Below are 17,792 nucleotides of genomic sequence, written 5' to 3' on the forward strand. Positions count from 1 at the left end.
TCGTTTTAATTCATTACTCGATCAATGTTGTCTTTAAACCTTTATTCAATTTTGACATATTTAGTACTCGTACATTTCAATATTTTATGACCCGATAAATCCATTATCTATATGACCGTACCAGACTTGATTATGACTTGAGTCAATTGACTCATTTCAACTTATTATTCAATTAACCCAACTTATTTTTAACTCATATTAATTAACCGAGCATATTTATGACTGAAACCAAATTTCAACTTGTTCAAATTTTCGTTACCTATTCAACCTAACTTGTTTAACTCATAACTCGATTTTAATTTGATCTGATTTGAATTCGTGTATGAGTCGTAACCTAAGTCATTTGATTTGAATTCGTGTATTAGTATACATGTATGAGTAATAACTTGTTATATGTACTATATGACCTAATAAACCCAATTCTTTATAACCTGCTCAATCATATCCTAACTCACTTGATTTGTTTAACTCACTATTCAATCAACCCAGCTTGTTTTGTGACCCTTATTAATTAATTGTGACTTTGTGAGTTAGGATTTTATCCAATTCTTCATAACCTGCTCAATTATATCCTAACTCACTTGATTTGTTTAACTCACTATTCAATCAATCCAACTTGTTTTATGACCCTTATTAATTAATTGTGACTTTGTGAGTTAGGATTTAACCCAATTCGTTTTGAACCAAAACTCGTTTTAAATCGACTGAGTTCAACCGGAACCGATTATAACCCGACCCGATTATAACCCGACCCGATTAGGACCCGATCTGTTTTGACTCGAAAACCGTTCTAAATTGGAAAACCCCGTTTTCAAACTGACCAAATTAAGCCCGAACCGATTATAACCTGAACCGATTACAACCCGACCCGATTAGGATCCGATCTGTTTTGACTCGAAACCCGCTTAAAACCGAAAAAATCCATTTTCAAACTGTTGAATTCAACCCGAACCAATTATGACCCGAATCGATTACAGACCGATCTGATTAGAACCGAACCCGAGTAGAAACCGTAGTTAAAAAAACCCAAACCGAACTGACCCGATTTTATTTAAAACCGAACTGAACCGACCCGTTAATTACTTAAACCCGTTATAAACCGACCCGTTACAAACCGAAATCTGATAAACCGAACCGAAAACCGAACCGAAAAACCGATTGACACCTCTATGCGGGTATTAAGAAAGTTAAATATAAAGAAGTAAAAGTATGCTAGAAAGATAAATTTACATGGAGTTTGTAAAAAAATAGAGTGAGAAAAAGTAATAAAATTACATAGAAAATTAAAATTTTATATGGAAAAGCTAATTTTGAACAAATATTGTTGCAAATTGGTGGGTGTTTTAATGCAAATGGATCATTCTTTTTGGGACTAAAATTAGGCCAAATGGGTCGTTCTTTCAGGGACGTAGGGAGTACCAAGTATTACCGTGGACCTCCTCATATCATAATTATGAAGATTGCAGATACCAAAACTATTCACTCTCCAATGAATTCAACTCAGTGGTCATGAAATTAAAAACTTACAGTTTGACCACATCCAAGTATTAAACAACGTAAACAACATTTAATATTATTACCAGTCAACCACATCAATAATTCATACAGTTAAAAATTAAAAATTACTTTTTTTTTAAAAAAAAAGAAAAAATTAAAAAAATTTACCTCAATATTAGTTAATTAATCATCTAACTCTCTCAAACATAACATTAATAATATTATTATTACTATCTATTTACAAAATTATACATATTCATCCGAACTTTACATAATAATACTTTCTCAAAAAAAAAAAAAAAAAAAAAAAAAAAAACTTTACATAATAATACAAAAAATAAAAGGCAAAAAAGCCAATCAAAACAATGCTAAAACAAAAAATAATTCAATAAATTATAGGATCTAACAATATAGAAGAACCCAAAGAAGAAAGAGAAGAAGCAGCAGAAGAAAAAGAAGTAGTAGACTTAGAAATTTCATGATGATAATCATTTTTATTATCTTCATCAATAACTTTAACTTGAGCTAATAAATCAACAAAAGCATTAATAATATACCCATGAATTTCTCTTCCATTAATCTTCAAATACCAACGAAGCAACTCCTCTAATCCTTCCCAATCATCCCTAACTCCTAAACTCTCCACCATTTCTTCCATTGACTTCTTAAAATCCACGTACGGGTCCTCGCTTTCGAGCGACATCGCTACCGACTTCTTAAACGGCCGCTTCTCGGCCGTTGTGGAACTCGTCTTTTCTTCCGTTGTTACAGTATTCTGTAGCCTTGGGGAGTCAGACTCCCCGGGATCGAAAAACAGGCGATGGTCCGCGGAGGACGACTGTTGTGCTCCGCGGACTATCGCCTCTAAATGAGTCTCCCTCTCCGTCTCCCCCATCGAAGTGTCGTCACACTCGGCCGTAGACAAACTCCCGGCCTCGGATGAGTTCGTAAACCAAGAGTCTGGGGTTTCGATGTTGTCCACCTCATTGTCGAAATACACTGAATTGATGGTCTTGTAGATATGATCATCCTTCAACGTCGTAATTCGAAACGATGATGTCTTAGGTTGTTGCGTGCATATTGCAGGCCTCCAATCATTTGGTTTGAACAAAGTTGTAGGAAGAAGTTTCATTTTTATGTTTTTTATTTTAATTTTTTTGCTATTTTAAAAAATTGTGTGTTTTTTTTTTTGTAAATGAAGAAGCAAATAAAGAGGTTGCAAATGAGTAAGTTATAAAGGATGATGAAAATGAATGAGAAGGTGGAGAGGAAATGTAGTGGGTCCCATATAAAAGAGGTGAGGTTTTTTTCTCTTGGAAGAATTTAATAAGGGAAGTAAATGCTTCTTTGCTTGTTTGCACCAACTGAAGAGCAATAGTACACTTTATTTGTCCAATTTAATTATAGAAAATCTACGTCAACTTAATTAATATATAATTAAGTATTACAATAACATTATACGAGTAATAATTATTGCGTAGTAATATAGTATTAGAATAAGGTTTCAATAATTATGTTAGGTGATATCTTTGTGTGATTTATTCTTTGTTAGTTGCTGTGTATGTAGGCATAACCGCAGAACATGCATCGTACATGAGATTAAACTATGATTTTTAAATTTGATAAGGTGCGTTACATGCATGGTTTTGACCTTTGCCTTCAATTTTCTATATATAGCTAATTATTGGAGGTTTTTGTGGTGATAAGAGGTTTACACTTAATTAGTACAGTATTAATTACTAAAGTTTTGGTGTTGGTATAGTGGTATCTAAAGTTCAACCGATAATCTTATGTGGACTGATTTTACAATTAATTTAATTTATTTTACACCGTCCTATGTTTCAATAACCCTTCTAATTAATCTTCTATGGGTTTCTAATGAACAAAACTAAAACTGGTTAGTAAAGTTAGATTTATCGCTATATGTGTTTAAGTTATCAATCTTATTGTCATTTATTTGAAGGATAATAGTATTAACTCAAATACTAATTTTCATAATAGTATAAGAAACCTATGCAAATATGTATGAGCTAAAAATAAGTTACTACATATTATCTAGAAATAAGCCATACAAAAAATTTTAATAGAAATTATGGATCAAATTAAATTAGTAGGCGTATACAAGATTATCATGTTACAATATAATTAATTAGAGGAATAAAAAAAAATTCAACAAGTAATTACTATAAATTTAAATAGAAAATTTTACCTTAGCCATTCGCAATACAACAACTGTCATTATATTTGTAGATGAAATTATATATAGGACAACGGAATCATTGATAGGACATATTCCAAATACAATATAATTATGGTACATACGAGTAGTAAAGTAATCTCTTTGTGATAATTTAATTAAATTGATACAAGTATAGAATATACGTAGTAAAAATGATGAGATTTATGTTAAAAATAATGTTTTGGTCAGAAATATATATATGCTTAGTGTCTAGGATATGTTTTGTATTGCCTAACGAAAACAGGCTGGCTGCATGCACAATTGACTGAATAGAGAAGCACAGGAATGTAACAGTTAATTTCGGTTAAAGACAACACACAACAGTGGCACATGTTTGAAATTATACTAGTTTAATGTATATGCACTATATCTTATACGAACTAACTCGATCTCTCAAATAATTGAACATGAGAAGAACATTATGATAATCTTACAAGATAAACTCGTATCTTTTATTCCCATATAAAATTCAAAATTATTAAGTATAACCTATCTTATTGGATACATGATACTATAATATTAGTAAACACCAATGATCCTCTTGTACATAAGACACTAACTTCTCATAAAAATTACGGGTGACCATTATATAGAATCTCCATAATAAACTTCTTATTGTTAACAAAATAGATGAAACAACTTTTATACTAAAACTGACATTATTCATATTAGTTCCACCGGTCCGTGTTGTGTGTGGTCAGCCACACCACCATGTAGCCACTTATAAAAGAACAAAGTAGTCCATATAAAACTGATCAAGTAACCCCTGTAATAATACTAACTGAGTAACCCCTATAACACTAACCGAGTAACCCCTATTACACCGACCAAGTAACCCCTGCCACATGGTATGACCAACCACATATAAGACTTTGTGTTCCACGAATTTTGATAAAGGCATTATCTAGTGTTATGTATCTTTAAATCTTACATATTAAATATATTTTAATTTAAAATAGTTTTCAATATTATGTATCTAATGAATTTATCTTTTTTTAATTCAATAAAAAAAAAACTTATCTTACTACGTACTTAGATATGGAAATTTTGTCTAGAACTACCCTAAAGATAAGGTCATTTGTGAACAACTACTCATTTTTTTCTATTTGTTTAAAACTACCTGAAAGTTACAAAACATTTCGGTAGCACTACCAATTAACGTTTTCCGTCTAATTAAGACGTTATTGGGTCTACTTTTTCACTTTTTCCACTTAATTAACTTCCATAATTACCTTCTCTCTCCTCTTTAATTAACTTTCCCTCAATTCTCACTCAAAAAATCCAAGAGAACATACGCAATCAATTGAACACAAATTCTCAATCATTCATGTAATGTTTCACACTTTCCTTCTAATTCATTGTTTGTTGAATGTGTTTACAAGTTTTTATTGAACACAATTAACATAATTAGGGTGTAAATAGAGATTCGGATTAGGGTTTATAGGTTTAAAAAATTTGGAGTTTTTGATTTTTAGGGTTTAAAGGTTTAATTGAGTTCTATGTTTCGACTATTTTCACTTTGAGATTGAATTCAGTTGCATTTAATTATTAATTGGTCATTGTAATTGGTAGGATGTCTAATTGGCTATTGTAATCGGTAGGTTGTCTAACTTTGAGGATTTTGATTTCTTGGGTGTATGGAAAGTTAATTAGGAAGGAGAGAGAAGATAATTAGGGGAGTTAATTAAGTAGGAAAATAAAAAAGTGGGCCACATTAACGTTTTTCTGGATGGAAAATTTAATGGGTAGTGTTACCCAAACTTTTTATAACTTCTGGGTAGTTTTAACAAATAAAAAAAACGAATAGTTGTTCACAAATGACCCTATCTTTAGGGTAGTTTTAGACAAAATTTCCCTTAGATATTATGGGGTGGGTATTAGATTATCATTTCTAAACATATTTATGTATCTTATAATGTGTTGGTGTCTACTAGTTTGATTATTAGTTGTTCAAAATAGTTAAAATCTTGAAGACCGGTGTATGTTCAACACTTAAGATCGAATAATGACAACATCTTTCACCCTTTACAAGTCTCTCTACACCATTTAAAAAAAATATATACAAAAATAATAATAAAAAATCGATCGTCCAAATTATCTTATTAGGTGTTACAATCAATTACATATTCCCTTTAAACATGCGATATGGTGATCAATAAATATAAAATAAACATTAACATTGGAAGCAATTTAACCATAATGCCGCTAGTCAAATCAAATCATGATAATAACCCTAATTATTATACTAGAAATAAAAATAATAATAAGAGTAATTAAGTGAATTAATTACTCACGTTCTGCGCCTCTTTAAATTGCTACATCATGAATAAATTGTTATTAACTTCAATAAAAATATACGAAGTAAATCAAATTGAAACACTTAAATTAAATAAAAGTAATGTAGATTTGGTAGTCCAAACCCTCAGTCGATTTTACCTTTCATGCCTTGGTTTAAGTATAGAATTTCGGGTGCAGTTGATCTTGTATGGATCCAGTCTACAATAAATTATTGTAGACCCAAAATTTGACACTTTCAAATAATATAATCACATTCTGGATTATATAATCACTTTTTTAGATGATAAAATTATCTTTTTGTGAGTCATATATTTTGAATTATATAATCTCATATTATTATATTTTGAATTATATAATCATCAATGTAAGTTAGTTTTTGTGTTGTTGATTTGTTATTAGTTTTAATTAGGTTAGATTTGGCTGAATAATTTGTAATTCGTTTTTTTTTTTATCTTATAATTGCTGAATAATTTGTAATTCGTTTTTTTTTTATCTTATAATTCATAATTTTGTAACAACAAGTTGACTGAATAATTTATATCTAGTGAATATGACTGTTTCAACTGTTTTTTTTATGAATTTTATTTTAATTAATGAGTTTCCGTGATGGATTATTGAATTGCTGCATTTTTAATCTGTTTGTAATTATGAATTTTGATTTTTTGATTGAGTTGATGATATTTGTGTATAATTTTTGGAAAAAAATAAACTCGATGTACTTTAAAATTGAACATTTAGTAAAAAAATGAACATTTAGTACATAAAAACTGAACATATTTTAATGATCTGTTTTATCTTTAAATCCGTTAATAATTATATAAAATGAGTTGGAATTTATTTGAATATAAGAAAATCAGGCTCATTTTTAATATACTAAATGTTCATAATTTTTTTTCACTTGTTCATTTTATTTATACTAAATGTTCATTTTCTTTAATATGTTCATATATTTTTATGAAATGTTCATTTTATTAGGTGTGGTCAACTTATTCTATTATTGTATGATAAATGTTCATTTTTAATATACTAGTGTTCATAATTATTTTTGACATGTTCATTTTTTATTACAAATGTTTTTTAATTTATTATTATTTTTACGTGTTCATAATTATTTTTACACTAAATGTTCATTTTTAAGGTTGTAGTCAAGTAATTTTGTGATTATCATATTTATTTTTAATACTAAGTTATCATTTTTTTTTAATGTTCACTTTTAAGCACAAAATATTCTTGTGAAATAGGTCATTACTCATTAGTTAATGCATCTGGAGTACAGTGCATACATTTTATAGAACTTCACTGTCTAGTACCTTAGCTTTTGGAGAATGCATTAATTAGAGAACAAGTGTGCGTGTTTGCAAGAATGACTAAAGGCCATGTTAGTGATTAGAATGCATTGGTAAGTTCAATCAAGTTAAGTGCTAGTGCTTGTGAGGTCAAGTGCGAATTGGTGCACATCTATATTTAGGTGTGGGGATTGTTTGACACTAAATAGGCAAACTTCGATTAATTAAAGTAGAGTAAAACTTCGATAAATATATGTGTTTTTTATTGTTTTGTTTAAGTGTTTTTGTTGTCCAAAATTAGGTATGTTTTTATGTATTTATGAATTTAAACCAGAGTTGAAATTGTTTAAAGTTTTGGACCTCAAATTGAACCCTTAAGAGCCAATATGACCCTAATAACCTTAACCAAACAATTATCACTGCATGAAAATCAAGACAATTTATCCAATCAAAAATAAAATGCAAATCTTACCCATCCAATTTCCCAATCAAAAATATATAGAAGCTCAATAATTGAGGTATTTCATGGAATGTAAGCAATGCATTTCTGGTATGAAACATGCTAAATTTGACATCAAATTTGATACTTATTAAGGAATAAATTGACCGTTTGAAACTTTAACTAATCAATTTTTCCACAAGCAAATCGAGATAAAACCCAAAATGTCTCTTGACACACAAATCATGGCATTTCTTCTTCTTCTTTTTACTACCATTTTTTTTTTTGCATATGTTTCGAATACAATATATTTTAATTAAAATATCTAAAGCATTATAAAGAAATATATAAATTTCAAGATTTGGAAACTAAAAATCGAGATGAATCTAACAAGATCCTCCATAATTAGGGATATCAGTGGGGTAGGTCAAATAGGAGAGCCGCCCAGTCTCAGTGTGGCGGGTGGTGGGGTGGGGATGGGAATAAAAACCATATCCGCCGTGGCGGGGGTGGATTTTAGGTTATACCCGCCCCATCCCCACTTCATACCTGCCCCGCCCCACCCCACCCCACCCACTCCACTTCGTACCCGTCCCATTCCTACTTCATACTCACCCCACCCAACCCCACCCGCCCAACTTCGTACGAGCCCCATATCCATATTCATATACTTCCTACGTTTTCTTTTACATGCAACACAGCCTTGTGGCACGTGTTTTGAGGTCGGGTTTATGTAATGTAAACGGAAAAATTTTTCATAATAATTTTTACAAATGATACTTAACCCTATTCTAATTTTCGTGTTAAAATTATATTGATAAAATCGCTTGTTTACCCTCACTAATCATCTCCTAAAACTGCGTGCTTAAAAGGTGTGTTGCAAGTAAAAGAAAAAGGAGGAAGTATATTATTTACATATAAATATATACTTTTTTTTTATTATTTTAATTATAAATTAAGTAAAATAATATAGTAAAAGTCTAATACTTTGTAATAGACTTAAATTATAAACATTTTTTTTTTTTTGTATCTTAATTAAACACTATGGGGCAGGAATGATATTGTACCCGCCAAGGCGGGAATGAGGATGAATTTTGGACCTGTTGCGGGGATGGGGGGTGGGGATGAGGATGAGAATGTTAGGTGGGGATGGGGATGGGAAAGCCAACATCTGCCCCACCCCGCCCCATTGACATCCGTATCCATAATTATATTTTGAGGTATAAGAAATTGTAATTTGTAACAAGTGTAACAGAGATGACAGTAGGCAGGCGAGGGTTAGGGAATTTCCACCACCCCAAAGTATCTCTAATGGGTTTGATCTAGAGGTGATCAAAATTCGGGCCGAGCCGGCCTTAACATAATATCTAGTGTCCAAACCCACAAAAAAGTAGCGGGCTTGTCGTCTAAAGCGGCCTTTTGGGGCTTTTAGGTCGGATTTGGGTTTTAACTAAATATGAGCTTTTAACCTTTATCAAACATGCCATATTTTCCGGACAGATCAAGCCGGGCTAGCAAGCCAGATCGATGTTGTTCACCTTTACTCTTTAATCACACACTCTGATGGTTGTGAGATGACAAACCTTTCTACTAGATTAAGCATTCTTTGGTACATGCATTTAGGAATCTGAGGGGTAAATTGCACAAAAAAAAAAAAAAGATATACTCCCCCCGTCCCCTTTTGATAGTCTCTTATGGGCATTTTTCATGGGAATTAATAAACACAAATTAGAATAGTTAAAGTACATTGAAAAAGTAAATTGACATTGGGTATGCAAAAGAGTAGAGAGAGATAGTAATAAAAGTACATGGGAAAACAAAATTTACATGGGAAATATAACTTTGCACAAGTATTATATTGTTGCAAATTGGAGGGAATTTTAGTAAAAAATTAATATTAACGGTTGTTGGAAAAAACAAATGAAGTGAACATTTTGGGACTAAAATTTGCCCATAAGGGACTATCAAAACTCAAAAGGAGACGGAGGTAGTACATAAATTAGTGACTACTGTAGTTAAATTTTCTTTGAAGTGATGGTTTGAATCCACTTACATATTGGCTATACCGCTATATCCTATATGACAGGAATTTAAACTTGTCATATGAGGATTGAGGTTGACGATGATAGATTCTCCTATCTTATGCTCTTAATTGATGGAGAGGCCACATTACGCGTGTGATTTCGCCGTTGGGCAGTCATTAATAAAGTTCACATGAACTCTCCCCTCGATCATTACATTTTTGCTGTACAAATTGTTTTCCGACCTTTTTTGTTCTATAATAAATTAAATTTATTTTGTGAATAGATAAACTTGCTATTTGGTCAATGACATGAATTCCAATTTTGATTTGAGCTGGGCAGATGTGATCAACTATGACGCGACCCAACAGTGCGGATTTAGGCAAACTTAAAAACACATCTACCTATCTATATATTAACAAATTAATTTATGTTTTGAGAATCGAACCTGTAATCTCTAAAATACAAAAGTCATAAATTTATTATCTCAACCAACTTTATTTTAAATTTCAGATAATTAACATTATATATTCTTTTTGTATATTAAGTAAACTAGGTGCTTCAAAAAAAAAAAAAAAAAAAGTAAACTAGGTTAAGTCTCATGCCATGCACGGTAATTTCTAATACTTAATACTTATCATTAGTTTAACTCTATTATTTAATTATAAAAAATACCTAATTGCAAAATAGGATGATAATTTTGTAATTCAAATTAGTAGTTATAAGTACTTAAAAATTAATAGTTAGTACTCCGTAATTAGATTATTAGTACTTAACTAGTAATATGTAATTAATAATAAGTGCTTAATAATTAGTAATTAGTACTTAATAACTAGTAGTTTATAATCAATAATTAGTAATTATAAATTAGTAGTTGATATTTTGTATTAGTAATCAATAATTAATAATTAGTAATACTGATAATAAATGTATAAGAATACATTATAATGCCCTTTAAGGTTGTTTTGCATATTTACAACCAATATCTAACAGCTGATTTTACCAAACATGTTTACATACAATAAAAAGTCAAATAACCACTACGAACAACCAATACTAACAGCCAGTCAAACAAGCCAAGTTAAACAGCCAGTAGCCAACAGCCAATTGCCAAACAAGGCCATTATAAAAGGTCGTTGAAAATTAATCTTATCACAAGTCTAATAATGTGTAACGATGATGGTGGGAGTACAACATTGATAACCTTGATGTTGCTGATGAACTTTTTTTTTTCAATAAAAAAAGAAATACAAATTCTTATATGTGGCTGGCCACATCGTATAACTAGCCATCATTGAAGTTACTTTGTTAGTGTTATAAAGATTACTTGGTCAGTGTTGAAGGGGTTACTTCGTCAGTGTTTAAGGGTTGCTCAGTGTATGCGTATCATAGGGGTTACTCGGGCAGTATTACAAGAGTTATTTGGTTAGTTTTATAAATGTTAATTTGTTCATTTATAAGTGGTCACACGGTGTGACCTGCCACAGACAAGACGAGGTAGAAGAAAAAAAAATGGTATAGAATTAATATAGTTCTCTCCTTTTATCGCTTCATTTATTAAAGCTAATGTTGTTTTTTCACTTCCACTAATTTATTTCACTACTGGATAAACTTGTACATGTTGACCTCAGTTACGGAGTAATATTTATTAATGTGTTTGTGGGTTGGTTGGCCCTGTCTCTGCAAGCCATAACACTACCCTTTTAAGTTTTAACATAGTAAGAATATGCAATGAAACAATGCAAATGGTACGGAGTACTACGTTGTAGATATATGTGGATTGTGGATTAGTTGGAGTAATTTTTCAAGTATCCGGTGAAACAATGCAAATGGTAATGTAATACGTAGACACTAGATCATGTGTAACCTCTTATCCAAGTGTTAGTTAATTAGAGAACGCTAAAGTCTAAACCCGACCCAAATTGAGCTCGATCTTAAATAACAAAAACCCAAGTGAAACTCTCATTTACAAGAATCCTAGAGGCTTAGTATCTTGTAATTTGCTTTCAAAAAAAAAAAAAGTATCTTGTAATTTAGTTTAGATACGTAGTATATTTTTACCATAGTTTAGAGGTGATAAAAAAATTCAAGCCGATCGGGCCTTAACATCAAATCTCATAGGAAATTTTGCATTAAATCACCTTTTATAACCCTTTAATTGCAGGAAACCACCTTATAAAATTTTTTTCGCAAAAACACACCTTAATCGTAAATTTTTTTGCAATCACACACCTTTTCTCGGAAAATACCCATTGGCCTTGTATTCCGGGGTTGACTCGACCACGTGCCTCGCACGTGACACCCTAAAACCACTAACCCTCCCTTTTCCGGCGGCCAACCAAATTCCCCACCCCACTGCCGGCGAAGGCGACCACCTCCCTACCCTAGCGCCGGCGTTCTTGCTCCCTTCCCTTTCCCCCAACCCACGATTCTCTCTCCTCCTCTTCCACCTAACCACCATCACTTCCTTCACTCTCACCACCCGAACCCAAGATCCACCACCACCACTACCCACTTTCCTAAAGCGCCGCCCACAAATTCTCTCTCCTCCTCTTCCCCCTAAAGCGTCGTCGTTCGATTTATTGCCCAAACCCAAACTCCGTTGTTCGTCAACCGCCATGGATGTTGCACTTCACAAAGGTACAAGAATTGGGTTTAGGGCTTGAGGGTTGGGTTTAAGGACGGGAATTGGGAAAGGGAGGGGATGAGGTCGTCGGCAACGAAGGAGGGAGGTGGTCGCCGGCCACTGGAAGTGGGTGGCTGGGGAAAAGGGAGGGTTAGCGGTTTTAGGGCGTCTCATGGTCGAGTCAACCCCTGAAAACCAAGTCAATGGGTATTTTCCTGGAAAAGGTGTGTGATTGCAAAAAATTTTACGATTAAGGTGTGTTTTTGCGAAAAAAATTTTATAAGGTGGTTTCTTGCAATTAAAGTGTTATAAAAGGTGGTTTAATGTAAAATTTCCAATCTCATATCTAAACTTATATAAAAGTGGTGAACGTGTTGGACCAAAGCACACTTTTCGGGCATGTTTCAACCGGATTTGGGTTTTTAACTTTGAACTAGTGTGTGGGGTTGCTAGTTGTACTTATTTAATTTGATAATTATGTCCGACTGTTTGTATAGTTAGTGTGTGGTTCGAACGTTGTTTAGTTTTTTTTTCTTTTTTTTTTTATAACCTCATGTGTATTTATTTTCTACTCTTGTGATAGATAAATAAAATGTATAACCTTTAGGGCGTGTTCGACGCTAGCGTATGAGTAGCTTTTAGTGGTTTGACTTGGTCAAACCACTACTTAACAAAAAATGTGAGTGTTTGGCAAAGTAGTGGTTAGGGTAGCTTTTAATGGTGGAGGTAGCTTTTATGAAAAGTTAGAAATAATAGCTTTTGAAAGTAGAGGTAGCTTTTGAGGTATCTGTTGCTAATTTAATCTATAGTTTTAAATATAAAATACTGATTTTTATATGTAACAGATAGTCAACCGCTATTTTACTTAACACTCATACCTAAATTATCTAGCTTCACAGCTACAACTTGTTAACAGCTAAAAGCTACCTACACAACTTACAGCTACCTTCACAGCTAACAGTTGCCTTCACAGCTATATTTTGCCAAACACGCTCTTAATCTATAACTTTATACTAAAGGTGAAACCGGGAATGACACATGTCATTTCCTGGTTAAAAATTTTCCCTCCAAAAAAAAAAAAAATTATTTATTTGACCAAAGCTTCTTAGCGAAGTTTTTAATACAAACTATACAATAATATTTCACTTTCTATTTGACAAGTATATTCCATTTGTACACATTCAAACAATTTTTTTTTAAATACAATATATGCAAATATAATTGTTTTTTATCTATAACTTTGTGATAAAATTCATAATTATTTTTATTAGTCGTGCATGTAATATTCTCTCTGTTTTCTTAGTGTGATAATTTTTTAAAATTTTTTCAGTAATCGTAAAGTCTTATATGTGGCTGGCCACACCGTGTGGAAGGGGTTATTTCGTTATTGTAATAAGGGTTACTTAGTCACTGTTAAAGGGTTATTTGGTCAATGATATAGGGTTACCCGGTTAGTGTAATAGGGATTACTCACTAGTAGAAAAATTCAAAAAAACACCGGTCAATGGCCACCGGTTTTTGAAAACCGGTGGCTTAAAAAATGGGCGGTTCAAACCAAACCCACATTGCCAACGGTTCACTCCAAACCCGTGGCAATAATCTAAAGGCCACCGGTTTTGAACCGGTGGCAATAATCAATAATATATATAATTAAAAAAAAAAGTCGCGCCTCTCCCTCTATTCTTCCTTCTCTTCCCTCTTTCTTTCTCCTGTTGCATTCACGAACAAAAAGCAGCGCCCTCTAATCACCAGCATTCACAAAGCAACGAACCCTAGCTACCACCACAAAGCTTAGCCACCGCCACCGCACCACCCTCCACCACCTCCGCGCACCCCCTCCACCACATGGAACGCTCCAATTCGCGGCCCTCCACTTATCAGAAGCAGCAGCAGCAGCAGCAGCCTAAATGAAGTAGCAGCAGCAGCAGCGACCACAGCAGCCCACCCTCGCCGCCGCGCCACTGTGCCACGCCGCCGCTCTACCACCGACCATCTCTCCTCCCTTTCCACCTCCACCTAGGGTTAGTTTTAATTTATTTTGCATGTTGAACAATGTATAATTGACAAATTAAATTTAAGTTTTGAATGTAGTTTACCCTAATTTTTCTGAATTTTAGGTTGTTTTATTAAGAAAATTTAAATAAATTAGAGATTAGCTAATAACCTTGTTACTTATTTGAATTTTCATAAATTTTAGTGGGTAATTTTTATTAAATTAGAGATTATTAGTAACCTTGTTACTTATTTAGGTGAATTTTGGTAGTATGTTTTAATGTGTAATTATTAATTGGTATGTTTTAATGGGTAATTTTAGGTTGTTTTGTAGTTCTTGACAAAATTTCTAACTTTTTTGTTATTGTTTTATTTTTTATTTTTGTAGATTGATATGTAGTGAAGCACAAGTTTATTAGCTACTCAAGTGGGAAGTTCGTGACATTACATCCATTGTACTTTCTATATAGGTATGAACTATAAACTTTATGGAACTATATTTCTCTCTATTTATCCATTTGATAAAAGTTTGTTCATGATATTACAAGTTGTGTCTTGTTTAATTATAAATAATTACAACAATATGTTGAATGTTTGCATCATCATATGCCTAGATACCCGTTCAAGGTTTTCTCATTAGGAGAAAGTCTTGAATAGTCCCCGGTTGGAACTGTTCTTGAATGTTTACTCTCACTTAGGTGGTGAATGTATGTCTTTTTTCGATTTGAAGGAACATCTTGGCTTTCCATTTCTTCACCATGTTCTCTGGGTACATATGTGGGTAAGTAATTATCTACATCGTGTACTTGGAGAACTGGGGGGAAGTGCTGCCGGATTTTCCTTAAAATTGGAAAGTTGACATACATTCACTAGTGAGAGTAGACATTCAAGGATGGGTTGGGTTGGAGTGATAAGGACACTTTGGAAACATGCATTTTTTCACTATATGAATGGTTTATTCACGATGTGTACTTGAAGTTGATTTACGTAAAATATGTAGCAATTGTACATTATTCATAATATGTTGCTATATATGTTTAGAGACACTTTACTAAATGGAGAAGGATTGTGGTTGGATGTATGATAGACGTGATACATTGGAATTTTGGAATGGGGTTCAAGAGTTTTTCAAGACGGCTTTATCTTATCAGCGCAAAATGGGTGCGGAAGACCTATACTGTCCTTGTGTTGATTGTAATAATGTGAAGGTGGTCAATAATGTTGAGATCATTAGAGATCATGTACTTTGTCGTGGGTTTAGACTTAATTAAATACCATGTGTGGATTTGGCATGGTGAAAGTGGAGAGTATAGTGGGGATCTTGATGGGAATGATCATGTGCATGACAGAAGCAATAAGCTGCATGTGGGGTTAGAATGTGAGAATGATGAATATGTTTTTGAGGATGGTGAGGATGGAGCTGAGGATGATCCAGTAGATGAGGTCGAGGATGAAGACGTGGATGATATGTTGCATAATGTCGAAGGTGATGTGTTTGAATTACTTTCGGAAGCTTCCAAAAAGCCTTTGTATCCTGGGTGCAAAAAATACTCCAAACTTTCTGCCGTGCTAACCTTTTTTAACATTAAGTCGAAGCATGGGTGGACGGACGTCAGTTTTACTTCTTTGTTGACCGCATTAAGTGATATGTTGCCTGATGGGAATGAAATTCCTAAGTCTTACTATTATGCAAAGAAGCTGATATGTCCATTTGGTTTGGAGTATAAGAAGATACATGCATGTCCTAATGATTGTATTTTGTATCGTAATGAGTATGAACAATTGAGGAGTGTCCACGATGCAAGCAGTTGCGCTACAAGCGCATGAGTTGCAATCTTGGTACGACGGGACCTCCTGCTAAGGTGTTGTGGTATCTTTCTATTATTCCAAGGTTTAAGCGTCTATTCTCAACACCAAAAGACGCTAAAAACTTGAGGTGGCATGCCGAGGGAAGACAGAAAAACAGAATGCTGAAGCATCCGGCTGACTCCCCGCAATGGAAGAACATTGATTTGAAGTTACTCGGTCAGGGTTCGTTATGTGGGTTACTTTATTCTTTTATAAGTGATCACACGGTGTGGCTAGCCACACACAAGACGGCCTGTTTTGTAATAACTATTAAATACAAATTATTTATTTTAATTACTAATTACTAATAATAGATTATTAATTACTAATTATAAATTATTAATTACTATTTTTTATTACTAGTTACTAATTATAAATTATTAATTAATAAGTATTGATTATTCATTACTAATTATAAATTATTAACTATGGATTATTAATTACTAATTCTTAATTAGTAATTACTGATTATTAATTACTAATTATTAATAATTAATTATTTATTACAGATTATTAATTATTAATTACTGATTAATAATTATTAATTACTGAATATTAATTATTAATTATTAGTTATTACTCCCTCCGTCCCAAAAAAAACGACCCATTTGGGTTGATTACGTGGGTATTAAGGAAGTTAAATAAAAAGAAGTAAAAGTATATTGGAAAGATAAATTTACATGGGGTTTGTAAAAAAAATAGAGAGAGAAAGTAATAGTATAACATGGAAAATCAAATTTTTTATATGGAGAAGCTAATTTTGTACAAATATTGTAGCAAATTGGTTGGTGTTATAATGCAAATGGGTCATTCTTTTTGGGACAAAGTTTTGGCCAAATGGGTCGTTTATTTTGGGACGGAGGGAGTAGTTATCAATTACTAATTACAAATTATTAATTATTAATTATTAATTAATTATTAATTAATCATCAATTACTAATTATTAATTATTAATTATTAATTATTAATTATTAATTATTAATTATTAATTATTAATTATTAATTATTAATTATTAATTATTAATTATTAATTATTAATTATTAATTATTAATTATTAATTATTAATTATTAATTATTAATTATTAATTATTAATTATTAATTATTAATTATTAATTATTAATTATTAATTATTAATTATTAATTATTAATTATTAATTATTAATTATTAATTATTAATTATTAATTATTAATTATTAATTATTAATTATTAATTATTAATTATTAATTATTAATTATTAATTATTAATTATTAATTATTAATTATTAATTATTAATTATTAATTATTAATTATTAATTATTAATTATTAATTATTAATTATTAATTATTAATTATTAATTATTAATTATTAATTATTAATTATTAATTATTAATTATTAATTATTAATTATTAATTATTAATTATTAATTATTAATTATTAATTATTAATTATTAATTATTAATTATTAATTATTAATTAATCATTAATCATTAATTATTAATTATCAATTACCAATTATTAATTATTAATTATTAATTATTAATTGTCAATTATTAATTATTAA

At 31.4% G+C, this 17,792-nt stretch overlaps 1 protein-coding gene across 1 annotated transcript; it reads right to left on the reverse strand.

Annotated features, from left to right (window-relative positions):
• Nucleotides 1-1,449: 1,449 nt before the first annotated feature.
• Nucleotides 1,450-2,677, reverse strand: LOC145606056 (transcription repressor OFP13-like). The gene has a single exon (XM_081662119.1). The coding sequence runs from the start codon at nucleotides 2,627-2,629 to the stop codon at nucleotides 1,883-1,885; it is 747 nt and encodes a 248-aa protein (XP_081518245.1). The 5' UTR covers nucleotides 2,630-2,677; the 3' UTR covers nucleotides 1,450-1,882.
• Between the last annotated feature and the right edge of the window lie 15,115 nt (nucleotides 2,678-17,792).

Source organism: Chenopodium album, chromosome 22 (assembly GCF_948465745.1).
Source record: "Chenopodium album chromosome 22, dcCheAlbu1.1, whole genome shotgun sequence".
Taxonomy (NCBI): domain Eukaryota; kingdom Viridiplantae; phylum Streptophyta; class Magnoliopsida; order Caryophyllales; family Amaranthaceae; genus Chenopodium; species Chenopodium album.

What these genes read in the sequence shown, in the direction of transcription:
- LOC145606056 (XM_081662119.1), bottom strand. Translation starts at nt 2,629, where the DNA reads ATGAAACTTCTTCCTACAACTTTGTTCAAACCAAATGATTGGAGGCCT.